Source organism: Suricata suricatta, chromosome 6, assembly GCF_006229205.1.
Source record: "Suricata suricatta isolate VVHF042 chromosome 6, meerkat_22Aug2017_6uvM2_HiC, whole genome shotgun sequence".
Classification (NCBI taxonomy): domain Eukaryota; kingdom Metazoa; phylum Chordata; class Mammalia; order Carnivora; family Herpestidae; genus Suricata; species Suricata suricatta.
Genome location: NC_043705.1, coordinates 80636921 through 80654443, shown reverse-complemented (window position 1 = coordinate 80654443; position 17523 = coordinate 80636921). Strand labels below are relative to the sequence as shown.

Below are 17523 nucleotides of genomic sequence, written 5' to 3'. Positions count from 1 at the left end.
GTAATGTAGCAATAGAAACTTAATACATTTATTATAAATCAAAATGCACATACACTTGCACCTAACAATCCCATCGCCCAAAATGTACCCTTTATAGTTCAAAATGATTATGTTATTAGTCCAAATATGTTCATTCAACATTTACATATATATGTACATACATATACATACATATACATATATATAATCACACGCAGTCCCTAAGCAGAAGATTGATTAAATTACCCAAATCCATAAAATGGAATACTCTGAAACCACTACAAAGATAGAACTACATGGATAAATATGAAACGAGACCATAAGTTATATCAGTAAGAAAAAAAAGATCTGAAAAGTTTATGAGTATGTTTCTATTCATTAAACGTTTTCCTGGAAACACACACACACGTAGTAATTAGCTTTGGGATAGGGTTAGATTATTGAGGAGGAGATTTTCATTTTTAATTTTCTATCTGACATTAGTTTTCAATTTTCTAACAGGGTTTATTATTCTTATTCATTTAAAAACATCAATACAAGTTATTTGTCAGTGTCAGATAAACATTTCCCTGTCACTCCAGGAAAGCTATCTTCTTTTGTTCAACATGGACCTGCTATCTGGCATTTGTCATCCATGCTACGACCAAGATCGCTTTTTTTCATCACCTCTGCCTGACCTTTCAAACCTGTTTTTCACAGACATCCCTTATTAGCTTCATTAGCATTTATCTGAATGTTTACATGTATATGATATTATTAATTTTTGAGAAAGAGATTATGAGTGGGGAGGGGCAGAGAGACAGACAGACAGACAGACAGACAGACAGACACAGAATCTTAAGTAGCTGCAAGCTCTGAGCTGTCAGCACCAAGGCCAAAGCAGGGCTTGAACTCATGAACTGTGGGATCATGACCTGAACCGAAGTCAGACACTCAGCCAAGTCAGCCATCCAGTTGCCCATATGATATTATTTAATTAAAACTATAAGCAATTTAATTGTTTTCAAAATTTTAGACCGTACTCTAATGCTTTTCATAACTATATTGAAAACTACTTATGATACAGATCATTAAGAGTGTCAACCATACAAATGTATAATGTATATAACAGTGCTATCCTGATGAGGGCAAAGATGATGATGATCCTAAATCCTGCAGTTACATAGTAATATCAAGAACTACTCCAACAGCAAGCAAACCAGTGTGTTAAAAATGAGATTGACTATCCTTAAATAATAGCAGAATTGTGTGAGCAATATTTAATGGGCAATCTATAATATCATACTTACCTAATGCATATTAAAGTTAGAAATATTTTTCATATTCCTTTAAATTTCTTTTAAAATGGGTAAACATTAGTTAAAGCAAATCTTTATTATTAAATATTATGTTTATAAATTGTACCAAGATCACATTTTACCTCTAATAATATTTCCTATAACAAGATGATATACAGTGAAAGTAACTTAAAAATATGCTCTGTAAGTTCAAGGTTATTTATCCTTGTTTGTTGGCAAAAGTGGTTAACCATAAGACATGAAGGTGTTCAAGGTCACCATAAAGAAATACAGGACAAATCCCTCAACAGATTATTTTTTTCCTTGTTTAATTATGAAAGACGTTAAAAGTTCATAAGGGATTCAAAGCACTATGGAATTTTATATGTAGCCAAACAAGAGGATGTGTGGTACTGCACTTGTAAAATAATACACAATGAACAAAATAGAAGATAGTTCTATCATTGTTATTAAGTTAAACCAAGTAGACTATTTTTATAAACAGGTTTTCTAACAAAAACACATGTAATGAAATTCCATGTGTAAATACACTATAATAACATATCTCCCCCTAAAAAAAAAAAAAGGTGGCTGACATTTTCTATTCAACGGCAAGGTATTATAGACTATAAAAATATTGAGCATATGCACAGCTCTTTGTCATCAGGAAAATGTGAAAAATAATTGATGAAAACTTTACAAGGAGAAATCAAAGAGACTGAACATATAAAAATAATAAAACATGAATTAAAACATCATCAAGGAAATCTCTAAAAATCATTACCTGGAACCAGTTCCATAATGATGTAGATAGGCTGTCTTTGTGTGCAAACGCCTATAAGCTTGACAATATTGGGATGATCGTATTGCTTGAGAATTCTGGATGAAAAGAAAGGTTTCGAAACAGTTACCATTTCAATAATAAAGCATTGATTTCTAATCATGAATAGCATTCCCAAGTAGAAAATACTGTAGTCAACATAATTCTCTTTTTAAAACTTCAATATGAGACCATATTATGATAAATGATAGGATGTATACAAGTTTAGATAAATATTAGCAAACTATAGGTACCAAGGAATCAATTCTCCTAAATTCAATTAAACTTTCATTTAAAACTGTTTATCCACTCTGAATCATAATTATGCTACATATGAACATATTATTTAGTCCCAAACCTTACACTCCCTTCCAAGTATCTGGTTTTAGCTACTACCACAAAAGCATAACTGACTAGTATCAGTGGACCAAAAACTGTAAGCCGCTAGGCTGGGATCTTTTTTGGTTTTTTTGCACACACTTGATTGAAAATACATAAGTAAGAAATCAATTCATATTGGTAAATTCTATAGGCTGATCATCTCATTAGATTTTGTAAAATACTATCTTGATTATAGTGACCAGTTTTAAAATAGCAAAAACTCAAAAGTTTTAAGAAAGTGGACATAGGTTCAACAATAATTTAGTAACAATTTCCGTATAGACCAAGGCTGAAGCAAAGGGGGTTTGTTTGGATAAAGGCAAAATTTCATCAGAGGGCTATAAAAATAGCAAAGACTCAGCCACAGGACTCCAACCATGAGTTAAAGTAAGTTATATTCCCTCAAAGATCTATCTACCCTGAATATTTTATTACCAGATTTTATTCCATATTATCCTATTGATATAGTTATAAATTCACCCATATTTGAAAAATGCAGTTTCCTAAGAGAATGAAAAAAATAACTATTGGGAGAAAGAAAAAAACAGTTCATCTATTTTTTGTATTAGTCCAACTAAAGCAGAGATAGCTCTAAGAAAACTGCTTTGGATTGAAAATATATAATGACTTATAATTGAAAAGATAGAGTAGGAAAAATTCTAGAGATAAAGAAAATATTCTGTCACTAACTTTGAGCTTTTAACTTCTACTAAGAATTAAAAAGGAAGCCTTAGAATGTTTGACTCTAATCCAAAATGCCATTTCTTAGGTTGGAAAGTGCTTAGTAAAGAAATTTCACAAAATAGCCAGCATGGACTAAATATTAAATATCTAAATATATAGTTCTATCATCTATTAAATGACACTTGGGAATTTGCATAGATACAATTCTCAACATAAAACTTTGTAGTTCCACTATAGAAAATGAACTTTTCTACTTTAAAAAATTTAATACTTTATTTTGCAATAAAACAGTCACAATTTAGAGAGCAAGAAAATTAGCCTCTCCCCCAAATCATGTAATATATAACCTTTCACCTTAAGAATACCTAGAAAATAATTAGCCAATGAATTCAAGTCTGATAGCATGCCTTTAGCATATGTTTGACCTGCTAATAATAGACATTTAAACAGTTTACAAATTTATTCTATACATAAAATGTAATAAGCATACTAACTGGGTTAATCCATTGCTATCAATATTCACTTTTAGATGAAGAATTAATAAATGTCCATCAAAATGCTCTATCCTATGGCACTTAGTTCTCTCACTGCCATAATCTTGGTTCCCTTATAGCACTTTATAGAAACTTCTATTTTATACACTATGACATGAGACACACACACACACGCACGCATGCACGCGGCATGCACTTTCCTTTTCTCTGTATCCACCACATGGATCCCCGGATCCTTCTTTCTGTCTATATATCCAAGTCAGAGTCCATCCTCACTTTGTCCAGAACATTTTTCCATTTGGTTTGTACTGTGTTGTGGGTTTTACCACTAATAGAATACAACTAGCCACATGCAATACAGAGGTACCAAGTTAGAACATTAACTTTTAGCTAATAGAAAAAAGAGAAGACAATCATCCCAGAAGATCAGAAAAGAAAATGTGCAAATTTTGGTCCAAATGCCCAACAAGGAGTTGAAGAAATTTGAGGTTCTCAGAAAAGAAATGTAACAGCTCAGAAAAGACAATCAAGTGAAAACATTGAAGGAGGGTTGGATAGATGTAATTATGTATATCTAAATATATTTACATAAATTGTGTATTTTTTATATGGACTAAAATAAGATTTTTTATTTTAAAGACAATCACACATGGCATACATACATACACAGATAAAAGCAAAAAACAGTGCGATATTCCAATATTGAAGAATACTGCTTTTTTAGCATCTGGTTCTTTTGACTGTGACTGCATAAATAATCTCTAGTCTAACTCAAAACCAAAGAACCTTTTTGTTTCTATTTTGTGTAAGTGCTTACTTGTGAGGGTTCTGAAAGTGCTTACTTCTACTTTACTAAATCAAAATTTACTTCTAAACTTCGTATTTTAATGTTGTGATGGTAACATATTATAAATACACGTTTAATATTACTTTAGCAAACTCACTTGGCTTCTTGTAAAAATTTTATTTTCAGTTCCTGAGGAAGATCTTCTTTACACGTTTTAACAGCAACAGCAGTTTTATCCTTTAATATGCCTTTATATACTTCACCAAAATTCCCCTGAAAATACAAATACATTTATTATTTAAGGGGTAAGACAGCCACATAAGTCTTTGCAAAATACAAGGAAAGCATGTAATGATGCCTTTTGAGTTAATCAAAGTATTCTGTTAGTTTTATTCAGAGTTTTAAGTGGAAATAAAAAATGGAAATGTTGCTCTTGCCAATCCTCCAACTTTAAAAATACTACCCAACCCACCTACCATTTGGGGGATTGAAGCATGAGGAGAACTGAAAGGGAAAAATGGGGAAAAACTGGAACAGGATAAAAAGAGAAAGTCAAATTAAAGCCATCAGGAAGACTTCGTTTTCTGCCTCCTAGTTTTCTTTACCCCTAACCTCTAAATTTTATTAAAGAAGTTACCCATTATTGTTTCAAGATAAAGCTAAGATTCCACGAGGTGACTGCTGGTACGGATCCACACATCCAACTGTCAGTTGAAGAGTGTAAGGCGCTAGGGAAGAAGCAATCGAGCCAGGCCCACCAAGGACTGTCACCAGCCAGCAGACTGTCAATCCTGGAACGGTGCCAAGGAGGAGGAGGTACTTACCCAAATGTCAGTGTCACCCACGTTGAGCTCCTATCAGATGTATAAATCCTTAACCTTGTTCTAAGGCTCTAGCATATTTTGACTTTTACTTGCCTTATTTCAAGTTTAAAGTCATTTTTAAAAATTTTTAAAAGAAACAAAATATTACAAGGATGATCCATAAAGCTAATGCAACAGCTGTTTTTATTATTCAAGTTTTTATGTATGCATATGTATTTTTTACATCACTACATTCCTAAAATGCAAGTATTATAATAAGCTTCAATGCTATTGTTGAGCAAGATGTAACTGAACTAGAGATCTGCTAGTTATTGGGTTTGAGGTCTAAGATTATTTTAACTCTTAACCAATAGTTCACGGCATGTAAGTTTTATGTTTTTAATAAACTGAAAATTACTAAAATGTTTTAATACATATATTTATGTAAAATTTCTGTTAGCAAAGTTTCCTAGCTTTTTTTTCTTTAAAAATTTTAATTCCAGCATAGTTAACAGTGTTATGTTAGTTTCAGGTGTACAAGATAGTGATTCAGCAAATATTACTCAGTGTTCACTGTGATTAGTCTGCTCTTACTCCCCTTCACCTGTTTCACCCATTCCCCCCACTCACCTCCCCTCTGGTGATGATCTGTTTCTTCTTTATAGTTAAGAATATTTTTTGTTTGACTCTTTTTGTTTGTTCAATTGCTTTGTTTCTTAAACTCTACATGTAATTGAAATCATGGTGTTCATCTTTCTCTGACTTATTTTGCTTAGCATTATACCCTTTGCATCCATCCATGTTATTTCAAGTGGCAAGGTTTCATTCTTTTTATGGCTGAATAATATTCCATTGTGTATACATGTACATCTCACATACATATATATCACATCTTCTTTCCATTCATTGGCCCATGGACATTTGGGCTGCTTTTCTATATTGACTATTGTCGATAATGCTGCTATAAATATCAGGGTATATGTATCCATCTGAATTAGTATTTTTGTATTTTTTGGGTAAATACCTAGTAGTTCAATTTCTGGATTGCAGGGCAATTCTATTTTGAAATTAATTCAATCTGGAATTCATAGCCCATCATAATCAAAATTTTATCTTCAGTCTATTCTTTGGTCATTCTCTTCACCTTTGTGTTCTAACAAACTTAGCTCTCACCTGAGCACTAAAAGGTGGCTGAGCTTCCTTTCACCTTCTGAACTTTGACCATTCCCCTGCTACCTTTCCTTTTCCCACTGCCCTGGAGATGAAAAAGCAGTCAACTAGCTTGCTGTCACTGCTTTCAAACCATTTTCTCTACTGCATTCTCAAAAAAAAAACCAAGCTCTGAAACTTTATCATTCGATTATATATCTACTACTCCTTAGTGTAGCTACCAGCTATTGAATTTGAAAATATTTTCCTTTGTATACTAACAATTTGAGCTCCTGGAACATGGTACTCGGTGTTACTCCTGTTGCAATTCTTGTCAATTTCAATAGACAGTTAAGGTACCTTCCAACGCTTCAAATCCTGTTTTCTTGAACACTCTTCAAGCAATCTTGTGCTCCAACCTATTTTCTAAGATTGTACTTTAAACTTTTGCTACTGACAATAACCTAACTCCTCTATAATTACCTATTTTGTTCATCCAACCTTCTGGCTGGCTTCTAAATTTGTAGCTTACTTCCTCTGGTATCCAGACTCCAAAAATCCTTTGACCCACTGAAAATGTTCAAATCTTTAGCTCTTACCACTTTTTGTTGTCTAACACCCATTAATGTTCTTTCTGCCTTATCCAGCTTCAATGTCATAGGCAGAAATTACAACTGCTTGCCACACACTGTGTTCCTCTTAATCTTAGAACTCCCTTGTCAAATCTACAATCCTGATTAACCTTAATGCTCTGTGTAGTCTGTACCTATGCAGCTAACTGTGCTGCAGAAAATCTACAACCATTTTGACTGACTTTGCTTTAAATTCTTAGGCACAGGGGTGCCTGGGTGGCTCAGTTGGTTAAGCATCCGGCTTCAGCTCAGGTCATGATCTCACAGTTCAGGAGTTTGAGCCCCACGTTGGGCTCTATCCTGACAGCTCAGAGCCTGGAGCCTACTTCAGATTCTGTGTCTCCCTCTCTCTCTGACCCTCCCCTGCTCTCGCTGTCTCTGTCTCTCAAAAATACATTAAAAACATAAAAAAAAATTTTTTAATTCTTAGGCACAATCCTCTAGAAGGCCCTTAACACTACCCAAAAATCACAGCACAATTCTCTAGACCCTTCACACTCTCATTGTTCTAATTAACTGTCTCCCCCTTCTACTCTCCTCTCAAATCCCCCAAACTTTCCCCACCAACCTCATTTTTAACTGATAACCTTACTTCCTACTTCATTGAGAAATCTGAAGCAGTCTGAAGAGAGCTTACAGACTCTAAGCCCACATTTATTCACTACCAATCTTCTTCACTGTTATAAAAATGAACTATTATGTTTCTATCACAGTCAATCCTCCATCGTAAATCAAATTCCATCCCCTTTTACCTACTCAGTATTATGGCAGCAATTCTCATCTCTCTCTCCCTCTCCCTCCCTCCCTCCCTCCCTCTCTCTCTCTCTCTCTCTCTCTCAAATCACCCTTTTTTCACCAGATTATTCACAACTGCAATCTGCCACACTATGGGTCCTCTCAGGTTAAACAACAACACAATCCACCATGTATCTCTGCTTCCTTTTGCAACAAAGCTTCAAAGAGTTTCATCCTTGCTATCTCTCACCCCTCCCCCACCTCCCAGTGTCTCTGTCTCTCAAAAATAAATGTTTAAAAAAATCCAACTCTGACCAATAGCACTCCCAATCTTCCTGTATTTTTCACAGAATTTAGCTTCCTCTACTATAAAATTTACCTGTTTACTGTGTTTATTATTTTCTCTATCTTCCCCTGCCAGATAGAAAGGCAAAGATATTTGTGTGTTTGTTGATTGATGTATCCCAAGTGACAAGAAGAGTGCCTGGCACAAAGGACATTAGTAAATATTTCAGGAGTGAATAAAATATTTATTGAATCTCAACTATATATCAAGTATAGTCTAATTATATAGTGCTGAATAAAAGAGTTAAGAGGTCCTGTCTCAATCTTCTATTACTGCTGAATTCCGATGTCTGTCTGTACAGAAACCACGACTTAATTATTTTTTTTACTCGTGCACTCTCAAGGAATATACTGCAAATATTTATTAAGAATAGGTAGTGAAAATAGTAAATCATAAAGTATAAATTATTTTTACACTCAAAAATATTAGCTGAAATTTAGCAACAGAGTGTCTCTAAAGATGTAATTTTATTAGAATGATTAAATTGAGCCACTGAGGCACCCCAGTTGGTTAAGCACTCTTAATTTTGGCTCAGGTCATGATCTTCTCATGGTTTTGAGGCTTTGTGGTGACAGTGTGGAGACTGGTTGGGATATTTTCTCTCTGTCTCTGCCCCTCCCTTACTAATGCACACATACACACGTTCTCTCTTACTTTCACTCTCTCAAAATAAATAAACTTTTCAAATGATTAAATTTATTTAAACAGACATCATACTACTGCCTTCGCATTGAGAAAATATTCTTTGAAATGGCCCTCATAAGGAGCTAAAGGTTAAAATCCCCACCTAACATACTGTACATATGTCACATAGAAAACTAAACATAAACATAGCTGAAATATTTCTCTGTAACTGAAAATATTTTTGTTTAGTACTAAAAAGCAGTCCTTATCAACCTATTCTATTTCAGTAAGTGGTTTAATTTTACCATTTTTTGTGTTTTCAGGGAAATTTAATTTCTTTGTAATTATTTTTGGCCCCATTACTGCTACTGACTTACTGACCTAAAGTAATGGAAAGAAGGAATACTTCCTTAAGAATGAGGAGCAAGTCACAAATGAAATAAACACACCAGCTACTGCTTTTAACCTGAGATTCTTTAGAATTCACTTACTAAGTAAGTACTAGCAATCAATAGAAACTGCTTTCTAACAGCAATATAATGCTTCCATTTGGGAAGGATATTTTAAAATAATATGAAGAATCCTGCAAAGTGGATTACTTCACTAGGGACTTACTTTCTCAACATATTCACAGCTAAAAAAAATTTGTCAACTCATCAAGTTGACATTTGAATAAAAAAATTAATAATCATGCATTTCTTTAAAATGCTGAGCTGTAAGTCTAGTACTGATCAAATATATGACAAATTTCTCCAAATATGTGAATTTTATACTATTTTCACACTGTACTATAAGCCTATACTCAATTCAAACTTTCCAAAAGAAACATCACTAGTTAAGTCATTGACAAAGAAGTTCATATTTATCCTTAAAACTCAATCATAAATAAGCTATTAATAAATTTGCAAATAGTCCAATTGATCAATGATTATAAAATGTCTTCCACTATTATTTAACAAAATACACTTTCACTTAGCCTATGAGTTGAACAAATTCCAAACTAGTCTGGAAAAAAGGGACTTTCATCATATATAGCTGCCTTCTCTGACCACTACCAGAGCTAGCTACAAAATGAATCTTTATATTGAAACCTGTTAGACTGAAATAATGCATCCACTGTGATTCTATACATAATCATGAAATCGTGAAGAGCATATGTCACTTTTTTTGAACTATCATGTATAACCAGAAACAAATGGAGCAAGACTATTGAGTGTTTAAACTTTTATTACCTCAAAGTTTCTTTTCCAATCTCAGATCACTAGTTTTGGCTTTACCACACTGTAATAAAATCATGTAAAAGTCTCAGCTAGGAAACTACATAATACCATAAGGTAAAGAGACACCCAAATTTTTTAAAAAAGAAAAATATACAGCAGTTGTGTCATTTTAGTCCTTCCAGAGGAAAACATACACACACTATTTTAAAAAGCCATCCTTAAATTTCTCAAAGATTTCCCCCTGTCTATTCCAGCGAACATCACAGTATTGGTAACAGATGTGGCATAGTGTTCTAGGTTCATGTGGGAATGTGCCTTGCTGTGCACTGGAATGGAAGAGAGCTTTGAAGAAAATGAAGATGTCTGTAGAGTGCACAGACACTGGAAGCTCAATTGACTACGTACCTTGCCCAGCAGTTCTCCCAAAGTGACATCTTCATGATTGAGAACCCATTTCTTATCCTAGGGCAAAGAAAAAGAACTTTTTTAGCCCAACCAAAGGTACATTTCCTGTAAGATGCATTTGAGCAGTAGCAAAGAGAACTACAGGGTATTTTATTCAGACCATTAAATCAACAACACACTAACAAGTTGTAACTTCAAGAGGTTATAACACAGATTTAAGAAATGTTACTCAACAATAAGATTTAAAAATCTACACTACTGCTAACCTCAGAAATCTCAGCTCTTAAAAAATGGTAGTATTCCTGTAACTAGAACACAGCATGCCTTTTCCTCCCACATAAAGCTTAGACTATAGCTTAATTGGCCATTTTACAGCAGTGTGTCATAAGTATATGGGAGAATATCATCAAATAATGCAAAATGTCCACTTCCCAATTAATCACAGAAATTACATTACTAAGAGCTACTTTTTCCACATGTAAACTGGCCATGAGTTATAGGTGTCTCTGACACTGCATGTAGTCCCTTATCCTTCCCAAGTACTTTCTCACAGTATAAAAGCAACAAGCGTCAATTACAATATCACCAGGGTACACAAGATTAGTAATGCAAACATGACACTATAAAAGAACATCCTATTACCTGACCTCAAGAACTAATGACTACTCAGGGAATATTTTATCATGTAAAAGTCTCAGCTAGGAAACTATATAATACCATAAGGTAAAGAGACACCCACATGTTTTAAAAAGGAAAATTGAACAAGAAATGAAGCAAGAAAGAAGGAGACAGAGGAAGAAATGATGGAAAGGAGGGAAGGAAAAACAGGCAAGGGCAAGAGAGAAAGAGAAAGAAAAAGAAAATCCTAGAATGATATATTTTCTCCATAACTTGATTTTTATTAATAATATAGTAACCCCCCATTATACAGACTGAAATATAATTTGATCTACAGACTGAGATGTAACAAGTAATCACACATCTTGAAGTAAATGTCTACCCCTAGTTTAAAATTATTCTGGACAGTTATTTGAAGTAACACCATGTGACAAACACAACCACCACTCTGATAGGTCAACAAAGAGAACAACATTGACTTTTTCAGTTTACATGTATAGTCTTTCAATCTAAATATAAAGCTAGAGCCATAAAGGACCTGGAAAAACACTTAGGAAGATAGCTCCATGACTAAGAGAGTTAGCAAAATTTCTTAGGACACAGAAAGCACTAACTACAAAAGAAACAAACAACTGGAATTCATCAAACTTACAAACAAAATTATAAAACAAAAAATTATAAACAAAATTATAAAAATTCTTCCAAATGCCATCATTTAAAAAATAAAATGGCAAACTATAATCTGGGATAATTTTTGCATTATATCTATCTAACAAATAATTTTTAGGTAGAATATATACCTCAGTAACAAGTTGAGAAAAACCCAATTTTAAGAAATTGGATAAAAATCTATAATAACCAAATATGGGAATAGCTCAAGTATCCACGGACTGATGAATGGATAAAGAAGAGGTGATACATGCGTGCACGTACAAGCACACACAACACCACACACACACACACACACACACACACACACAGGAATATTATTCAGCCCCCCAAAAAGAATAAACTCTTGTCATTTGCAATGATATGGATGGAGCTATAGAGCATTATGCTAAGCAAAATTAAATCAGAAGACAAATACCATGTGATTGCACTCATGTGGAATTTAAGAAACAAAACAAATGAACAGGGAGGGGGTGGGGTGAGAGGGAGGCAAACCAAGAAACAAACTCTTAATTATAGAGAATAAAACTAATGGTTACCAGAGAGGAGAAACGTGGCAGGATGGTTGAAATAGGTGATGGGGATTGAGGAGTAAAATTGTTGTGAAGAGCACTGGCTGTTGTATGGAAGTATTGAATCACTATATTGTACACCTGAAACTAATATTCCACTGTTTGTTAACTGACTGTAATTTCAACTTAAAAACTTCTTTAAAAATTGAGTAAAAAACTCAAAAGAAGATGGACAAATAGTAAGTTCATCAAAAACATGACACTATTTGTCAGGAACATACAGCTACAAACTACATTAAGATGCCATTTCACCCCTACTGGAATACTAAAATTCACAAGATTAACAGTACCAGGTGATGTGAGAACATGTAATGACTGGCGTACTCAGACGTTGTTGGTTAGGGATACAGAATGGCACAGCCATTTTGGAAGATAATTTGGCAGTGTCACATCAAAAGTAGAAATGATAAATTCTGATATAGTCAGTTAGAGGGCAAATCTATAATGCTATAAATCAGAGCAGTGGCTGCCTGAGGCAAGGGTTGGGGAAAATTGCCAAGAAGAAGGAATTCTGGGAGTTTATGAAAATAATCAATTTACTGATATTTCATTGAATACATTAAAAATCCATGAATTTTGTTCCATGTAAACTATTTCCATAGAGCTGATTTTTTATTTTATTTATTTTTTTAAATTTTTTTTTTAGAGCTGATTTTTTTAAATGAGATCTAAAAAAGCAAAAATGCTACTTTCCAAAAAAAAAAAAAATGCCACTTTCCATTCAAATAGTACTTTTGGGTTTAATTTCTCCTCCACATGTACTATCAAAAATATACTATCGAAAGAATATATTCTGGCTAGCAGGAGAGGTATTATTTTAAAGTTGTAAAACTGACTTGTTGAGAGCTTTTCCACTTCAAATAATGGTAAAATAGGTGGATCACAAACTCCTCCCAACCCCTGAAAAAACCTGGATAAAATGGAAGAACAAAAGCAAAGAATTCCCAAATTTTTCTTCTAGAAGCCTGAAGAGCTAGTGAAATAATTAAGTACTGAGAAGTTAAATTTACATTAAGACCAAAAGTAAAGTTAGATTAAGAAAAGTTAAATTTAGGTTGAGAAAGAACCCAAAATTCAGACCCTTGGGGCTACCTTTACCTTAATTGCATATGCTGATTTTGAAAGCAGCACCCAATAGGGTAACACACAAAAAACAAAGAGCACAGACACACACACACACACACACACACACAAGGACTTTCTTTAGCTAGAAGGCATAAAGGAAGAAAAACAAAAATGGTAAAAACTTGAGTCAATGTACTGTGTTTGACAAATAGGAAGTTAGAACATTTTCTGATGAGTTTTTTCAATTGATTTAGATGTAATACATATGATAAGCATACCAAAGAGGGAAAGACATACAGATCCATACTGTGTAAAGTTTCTGTACTCCACTTGAAGTGTTAGGGTATTGATTCTTTGTAAACTGTGAAGACTTAAATGTTTTTGATAATTCCTAGAGGAACCACTTAAAAAAAGAATCAAAGTACAAAGTTACATGATCAAAACTACAAGAGAAAAATTTAATGGGATAGTAAAAACTGTTCAAAAAGCTCAAAAGGTAAGGAAGAAAAGATAAAAAGTGAAACAACAATAAAACAGAACAAAATATAAAATGGTAGCCCTAAATCCAAACATAATCAATAATGATATTAAACATAAATTGTCTAAATACACCATTTAAAAGGCAGATTTTAAAAAAGAATCTTAAAAAGGAGTCAACTATATGCTACCTAAAGAAAATCACTATAACTTAAATGATACAGGTATCTGAAAAGGATATAAAATGCAAATATAAATCATGAGAAAGCTAGAACACTTACAGTAATATCAGACAAAGTAACTATAGCACTAAGAAAATTACCATGGATAGAGGAAAATCACGTAATGATAAAGTGTCAATTTACCAAGAAAACATCATTATCCTAAAAGTCTATGTTTCAACCACCGATCCCTCAAAATGAAGGAAACATGGACAGAACTACAGGAAGAGTAATTTCACAATTATAGCTGGAGATTTCAAAACTCCTCACAGTAATGAATGATGGTAGAGAGAAAAATCAGTGAGGATATAAAATAACTGAGTAACACCACCAACCAAGTGGATCAAATTGATATTTATAATAAAACTCCACTCAACAGCAGAATAAAACCCTCTTTCCAAGTGCACAAGGAAAATACACCAAACATCCTTATCATAAACATGAATCAAGGAACAAACCTTAATGAATTTGAAAGAAATGAGTTCATATAAGTTATGTCCTCAGCCAACAAAATTTAACTAGAAATCAGTAACAAAGTTAACAGAATTTTTCCAATTTTTGGAAATTAAACAACACACTTTTAAATAATCCAAGGGTCAAAGAATAAGTCTTAGCAATCCTAATTTAACAGTTGGGCAAGCTGAACAATTATCAGATGACATAGGTAAAGTTAACAAATATAGTTTACAGACATTAACATTTGGGTTTTCTCTTATGTTGGTTAATATTTAGTGTGAGTATTGTTTTTACCGACCTTATCCTGAACCCCCTATGTACTATTCTGGAGTATATACCTGTGTGCCTACTATTTCTAGTCGTGGGATTTCTGCTATAATGTGCATCTAGAATTCACCCTCATTATTCAGGTAATTTCATCAGGTGGAAGAAGCAAATACCTCAACGTGTTCTAGCAGTAATATCCGTAGTATCCATATTCTTTCAGCTTAATACTACTAGCATAAACTAGCTTTCAATTGTTTTTTCAAAAAACTCTATCAGAATGCACCTGTTATCTATTTCTAAATAGATGATTTACATCTTATATATGAAATAAAAAAATTATAATGTCAAATACTGTTAGAAAATTATTTCAGTGTCTCATTAAACATCTTTTAAGCTTAATACTTTTTTAAACACTGAATTGTTTAAATACTCAAGACACTTAAAAGCTGCCTATAAAGTGAAATTTGCCAAATTAAATTAAATATTTTCATTAATTCTGTTTTCTTAGATCTGATGTAGCTTTACAGTATGAAGGATATGAAAAGCCAGTATTTTATCTGTGAATGTGGTAAATCTTTATAAATCACACTTTCAGGAAGAGTGATAATTACTTAAGAAAATATGAGTATTTTTACTCAAAATTAGTTCTAAGACATGAAGTCAAGTATCTAGGGTTATTTTTCATGTTTTACACAAAAATTTCAAGTGAGAAGAAGAAAGGTTTACATAAAGCAAAAAATATTAGAAAGTCCCCTAAAAGTTAATCCAATGATAGTACTATATTCTAGAGTAGAATACCATTAAAATTCTATTTGCTAAGTCAAACCTTCTTTTTTTCTTTCGTTCTTTCTTTCTTTCAAATGTTTATTTGTTGTTTGGGGGGGGCAGAGAGAGAGGGAGACAGAATCTGAAGTGGGCTCCAGGTTCTGAGCAGTCAGCACAGAGCCCAACACAGGGCTTGAACTCGTGAACCCCATGAGATCTTTACCTGAGCTGAAGTTGGCCACTTAACCAACTGAGCTACCCAGCTTTGTTTCAAGCTTTGTTTCTTATAACTCAGAAAAAACTTCTGGCTTCAGAAATTAACTAGTAAATATAGATAAAAGGTAGAAGGAGATGATAAAATGTAATGAATATTGTAAAAAAAAGTTTCACAAAGTGAATTACAGGAAAAGAATTTTCTGAAACACAATGAGATTACAATTCATAACCAAGTAATTGGGCAATTTCCAAATCAGCTGCCTAAATTAGATTGAATCTTTACATATCAATGTTTCATACAATGAAACATATCAAAATTAATATCATACACAAAGTATATTTAACTCATAGTTTATATTGGTATAATATAAATTTCAAAGTTTAATAGATTTGTTATAGGTTAAAACCTTAAACTGCATTGATTCTAGCCCTAGATTTATACATAAAATTAACTGACTTAAGATTCATTTTGTTTTCTGTTCCTTTCCTCAAAGGGACTGAAAATAAATGGTGAATTGAAGAATGAAAACCAGAAATGCACACCTGAGACACTGTTCAAAGCAATGCCAATACCACAGCAATAAAATAATAAAGCATAAATATACTCTTTGGAACAAAGCAGGACTCTTGAAGACAGCAGTCAAGAGGTCTGCTCTAGCTCATAATTTATATAAATGAGCTCAAGACTTTTCCAGGACTCACTTTGCAGCACTATGTAATACAACAAGAAGACACAGTCTGGACAATATCTTGCTACGCCCACTTACTAACAGCAAGCCGAAACAGTGAAATAGTATGCTGGGTAAAGAATGGAAGCTGAGGGAAAACTCAGATTCTAGCTCCAAATATATCCTATTGTATACATATACTAAGGCTGAAAATTCAAAGGTAAATTAAATAATACTCCTTATTCTCAAGGGCTTTAATATAAGGTATTGAAAGTAAAGAGTCTGAGAACTCGAATACTGAGTATATGTGGTCAATATAAAGAAGATGGTTAAAAAGGGCTTCACAGAACAAATGGAAAGGTTTTCAAAATTTCTCAAAGTAACTTTCCTTTAACATTTTACAAACTACTAAATAAAGAAAACTATATAGCTCTTACTTAAGGTGGTCAGCAGTTATATGTAGTAATCGTGGAGGAAAAAAACCCTATGCTATTCCCCAGCGTTCTTCAAAGGAAAAAAAAGATTAAAGTAAAACTGTTTTGGGTGGAAAAATAAGACAGCAGGGTATATGTATCTGTACATGGGTAAAACATGGAGGTTGGCAGAAATACCCCTGTTTTTATTACCTATGGTTGATGATTGTCATCAACTACCAGTTCTAGCCTTCTTTTCTCCAGACTCTCCTCAAACTAAGTGGTTTGTTTTTTCTATTTCACCCCCAACAAATTTTCTCCCAGTCTACCATGTGGGAGTCTTTGCCATGGGTCCCAAGCCACCACTACTACGGACTCAATGTTACAACTAATAATCAGAGGGAAAGGTGCAAGGCTGGGGAGGAATATAGTTCTGGAATTTTAAGCTAGTGTTGTACCCAGATTTTACTATTGCCCCCCCAAACCAGAGACCGCCAGGGAGGCCAAATCATGCATGCAAAAGCAAAGGGCTTTATTATGAATTTAGGCCCGGCCAGCCTAAACTCGGGCTCACAGACTTCAACAACACACTGGATCCACGTGGAGCGAGCCCCGAACATGACGGGGCAGGGCCTTTTATGAGTTTGGGAAGGGGGAGTTACAGGAAATTATGACACAGGTACAGGGGTCCAATCATTATAGCATCACATCATTGACAGTAACTTTAACCAATTACAGAGTGGACCTGGGACCCTCACGTAGGGCGTGACTAGTCTTAAC

The 17523-nt window shown here is 33.6% G+C and overlaps 1 protein-coding gene across 1 annotated transcript in view; it reads right to left on the bottom strand.

Annotated features, from left to right (window-relative positions):
- The window catches only part of FER (FER tyrosine kinase), a 401294-nt gene that overhangs the window by 134539 nt on the left and 249232 nt on the right, over positions 1–17523 (bottom strand). The window contains exons 13-15 of the mRNA XM_029942680.1: positions 10337–10393; positions 4580–4695; positions 2041–2135 (exon numbers count right to left, since the gene is read on the bottom strand). Of these exons, the coding sequence (XP_029798540.1) occupies positions 2041–2135; positions 4580–4695; positions 10337–10393 (268 nt within the window). The remainder of the gene's footprint in view (positions 1–2040; positions 2136–4579; positions 4696–10336; positions 10394–17523) is intronic.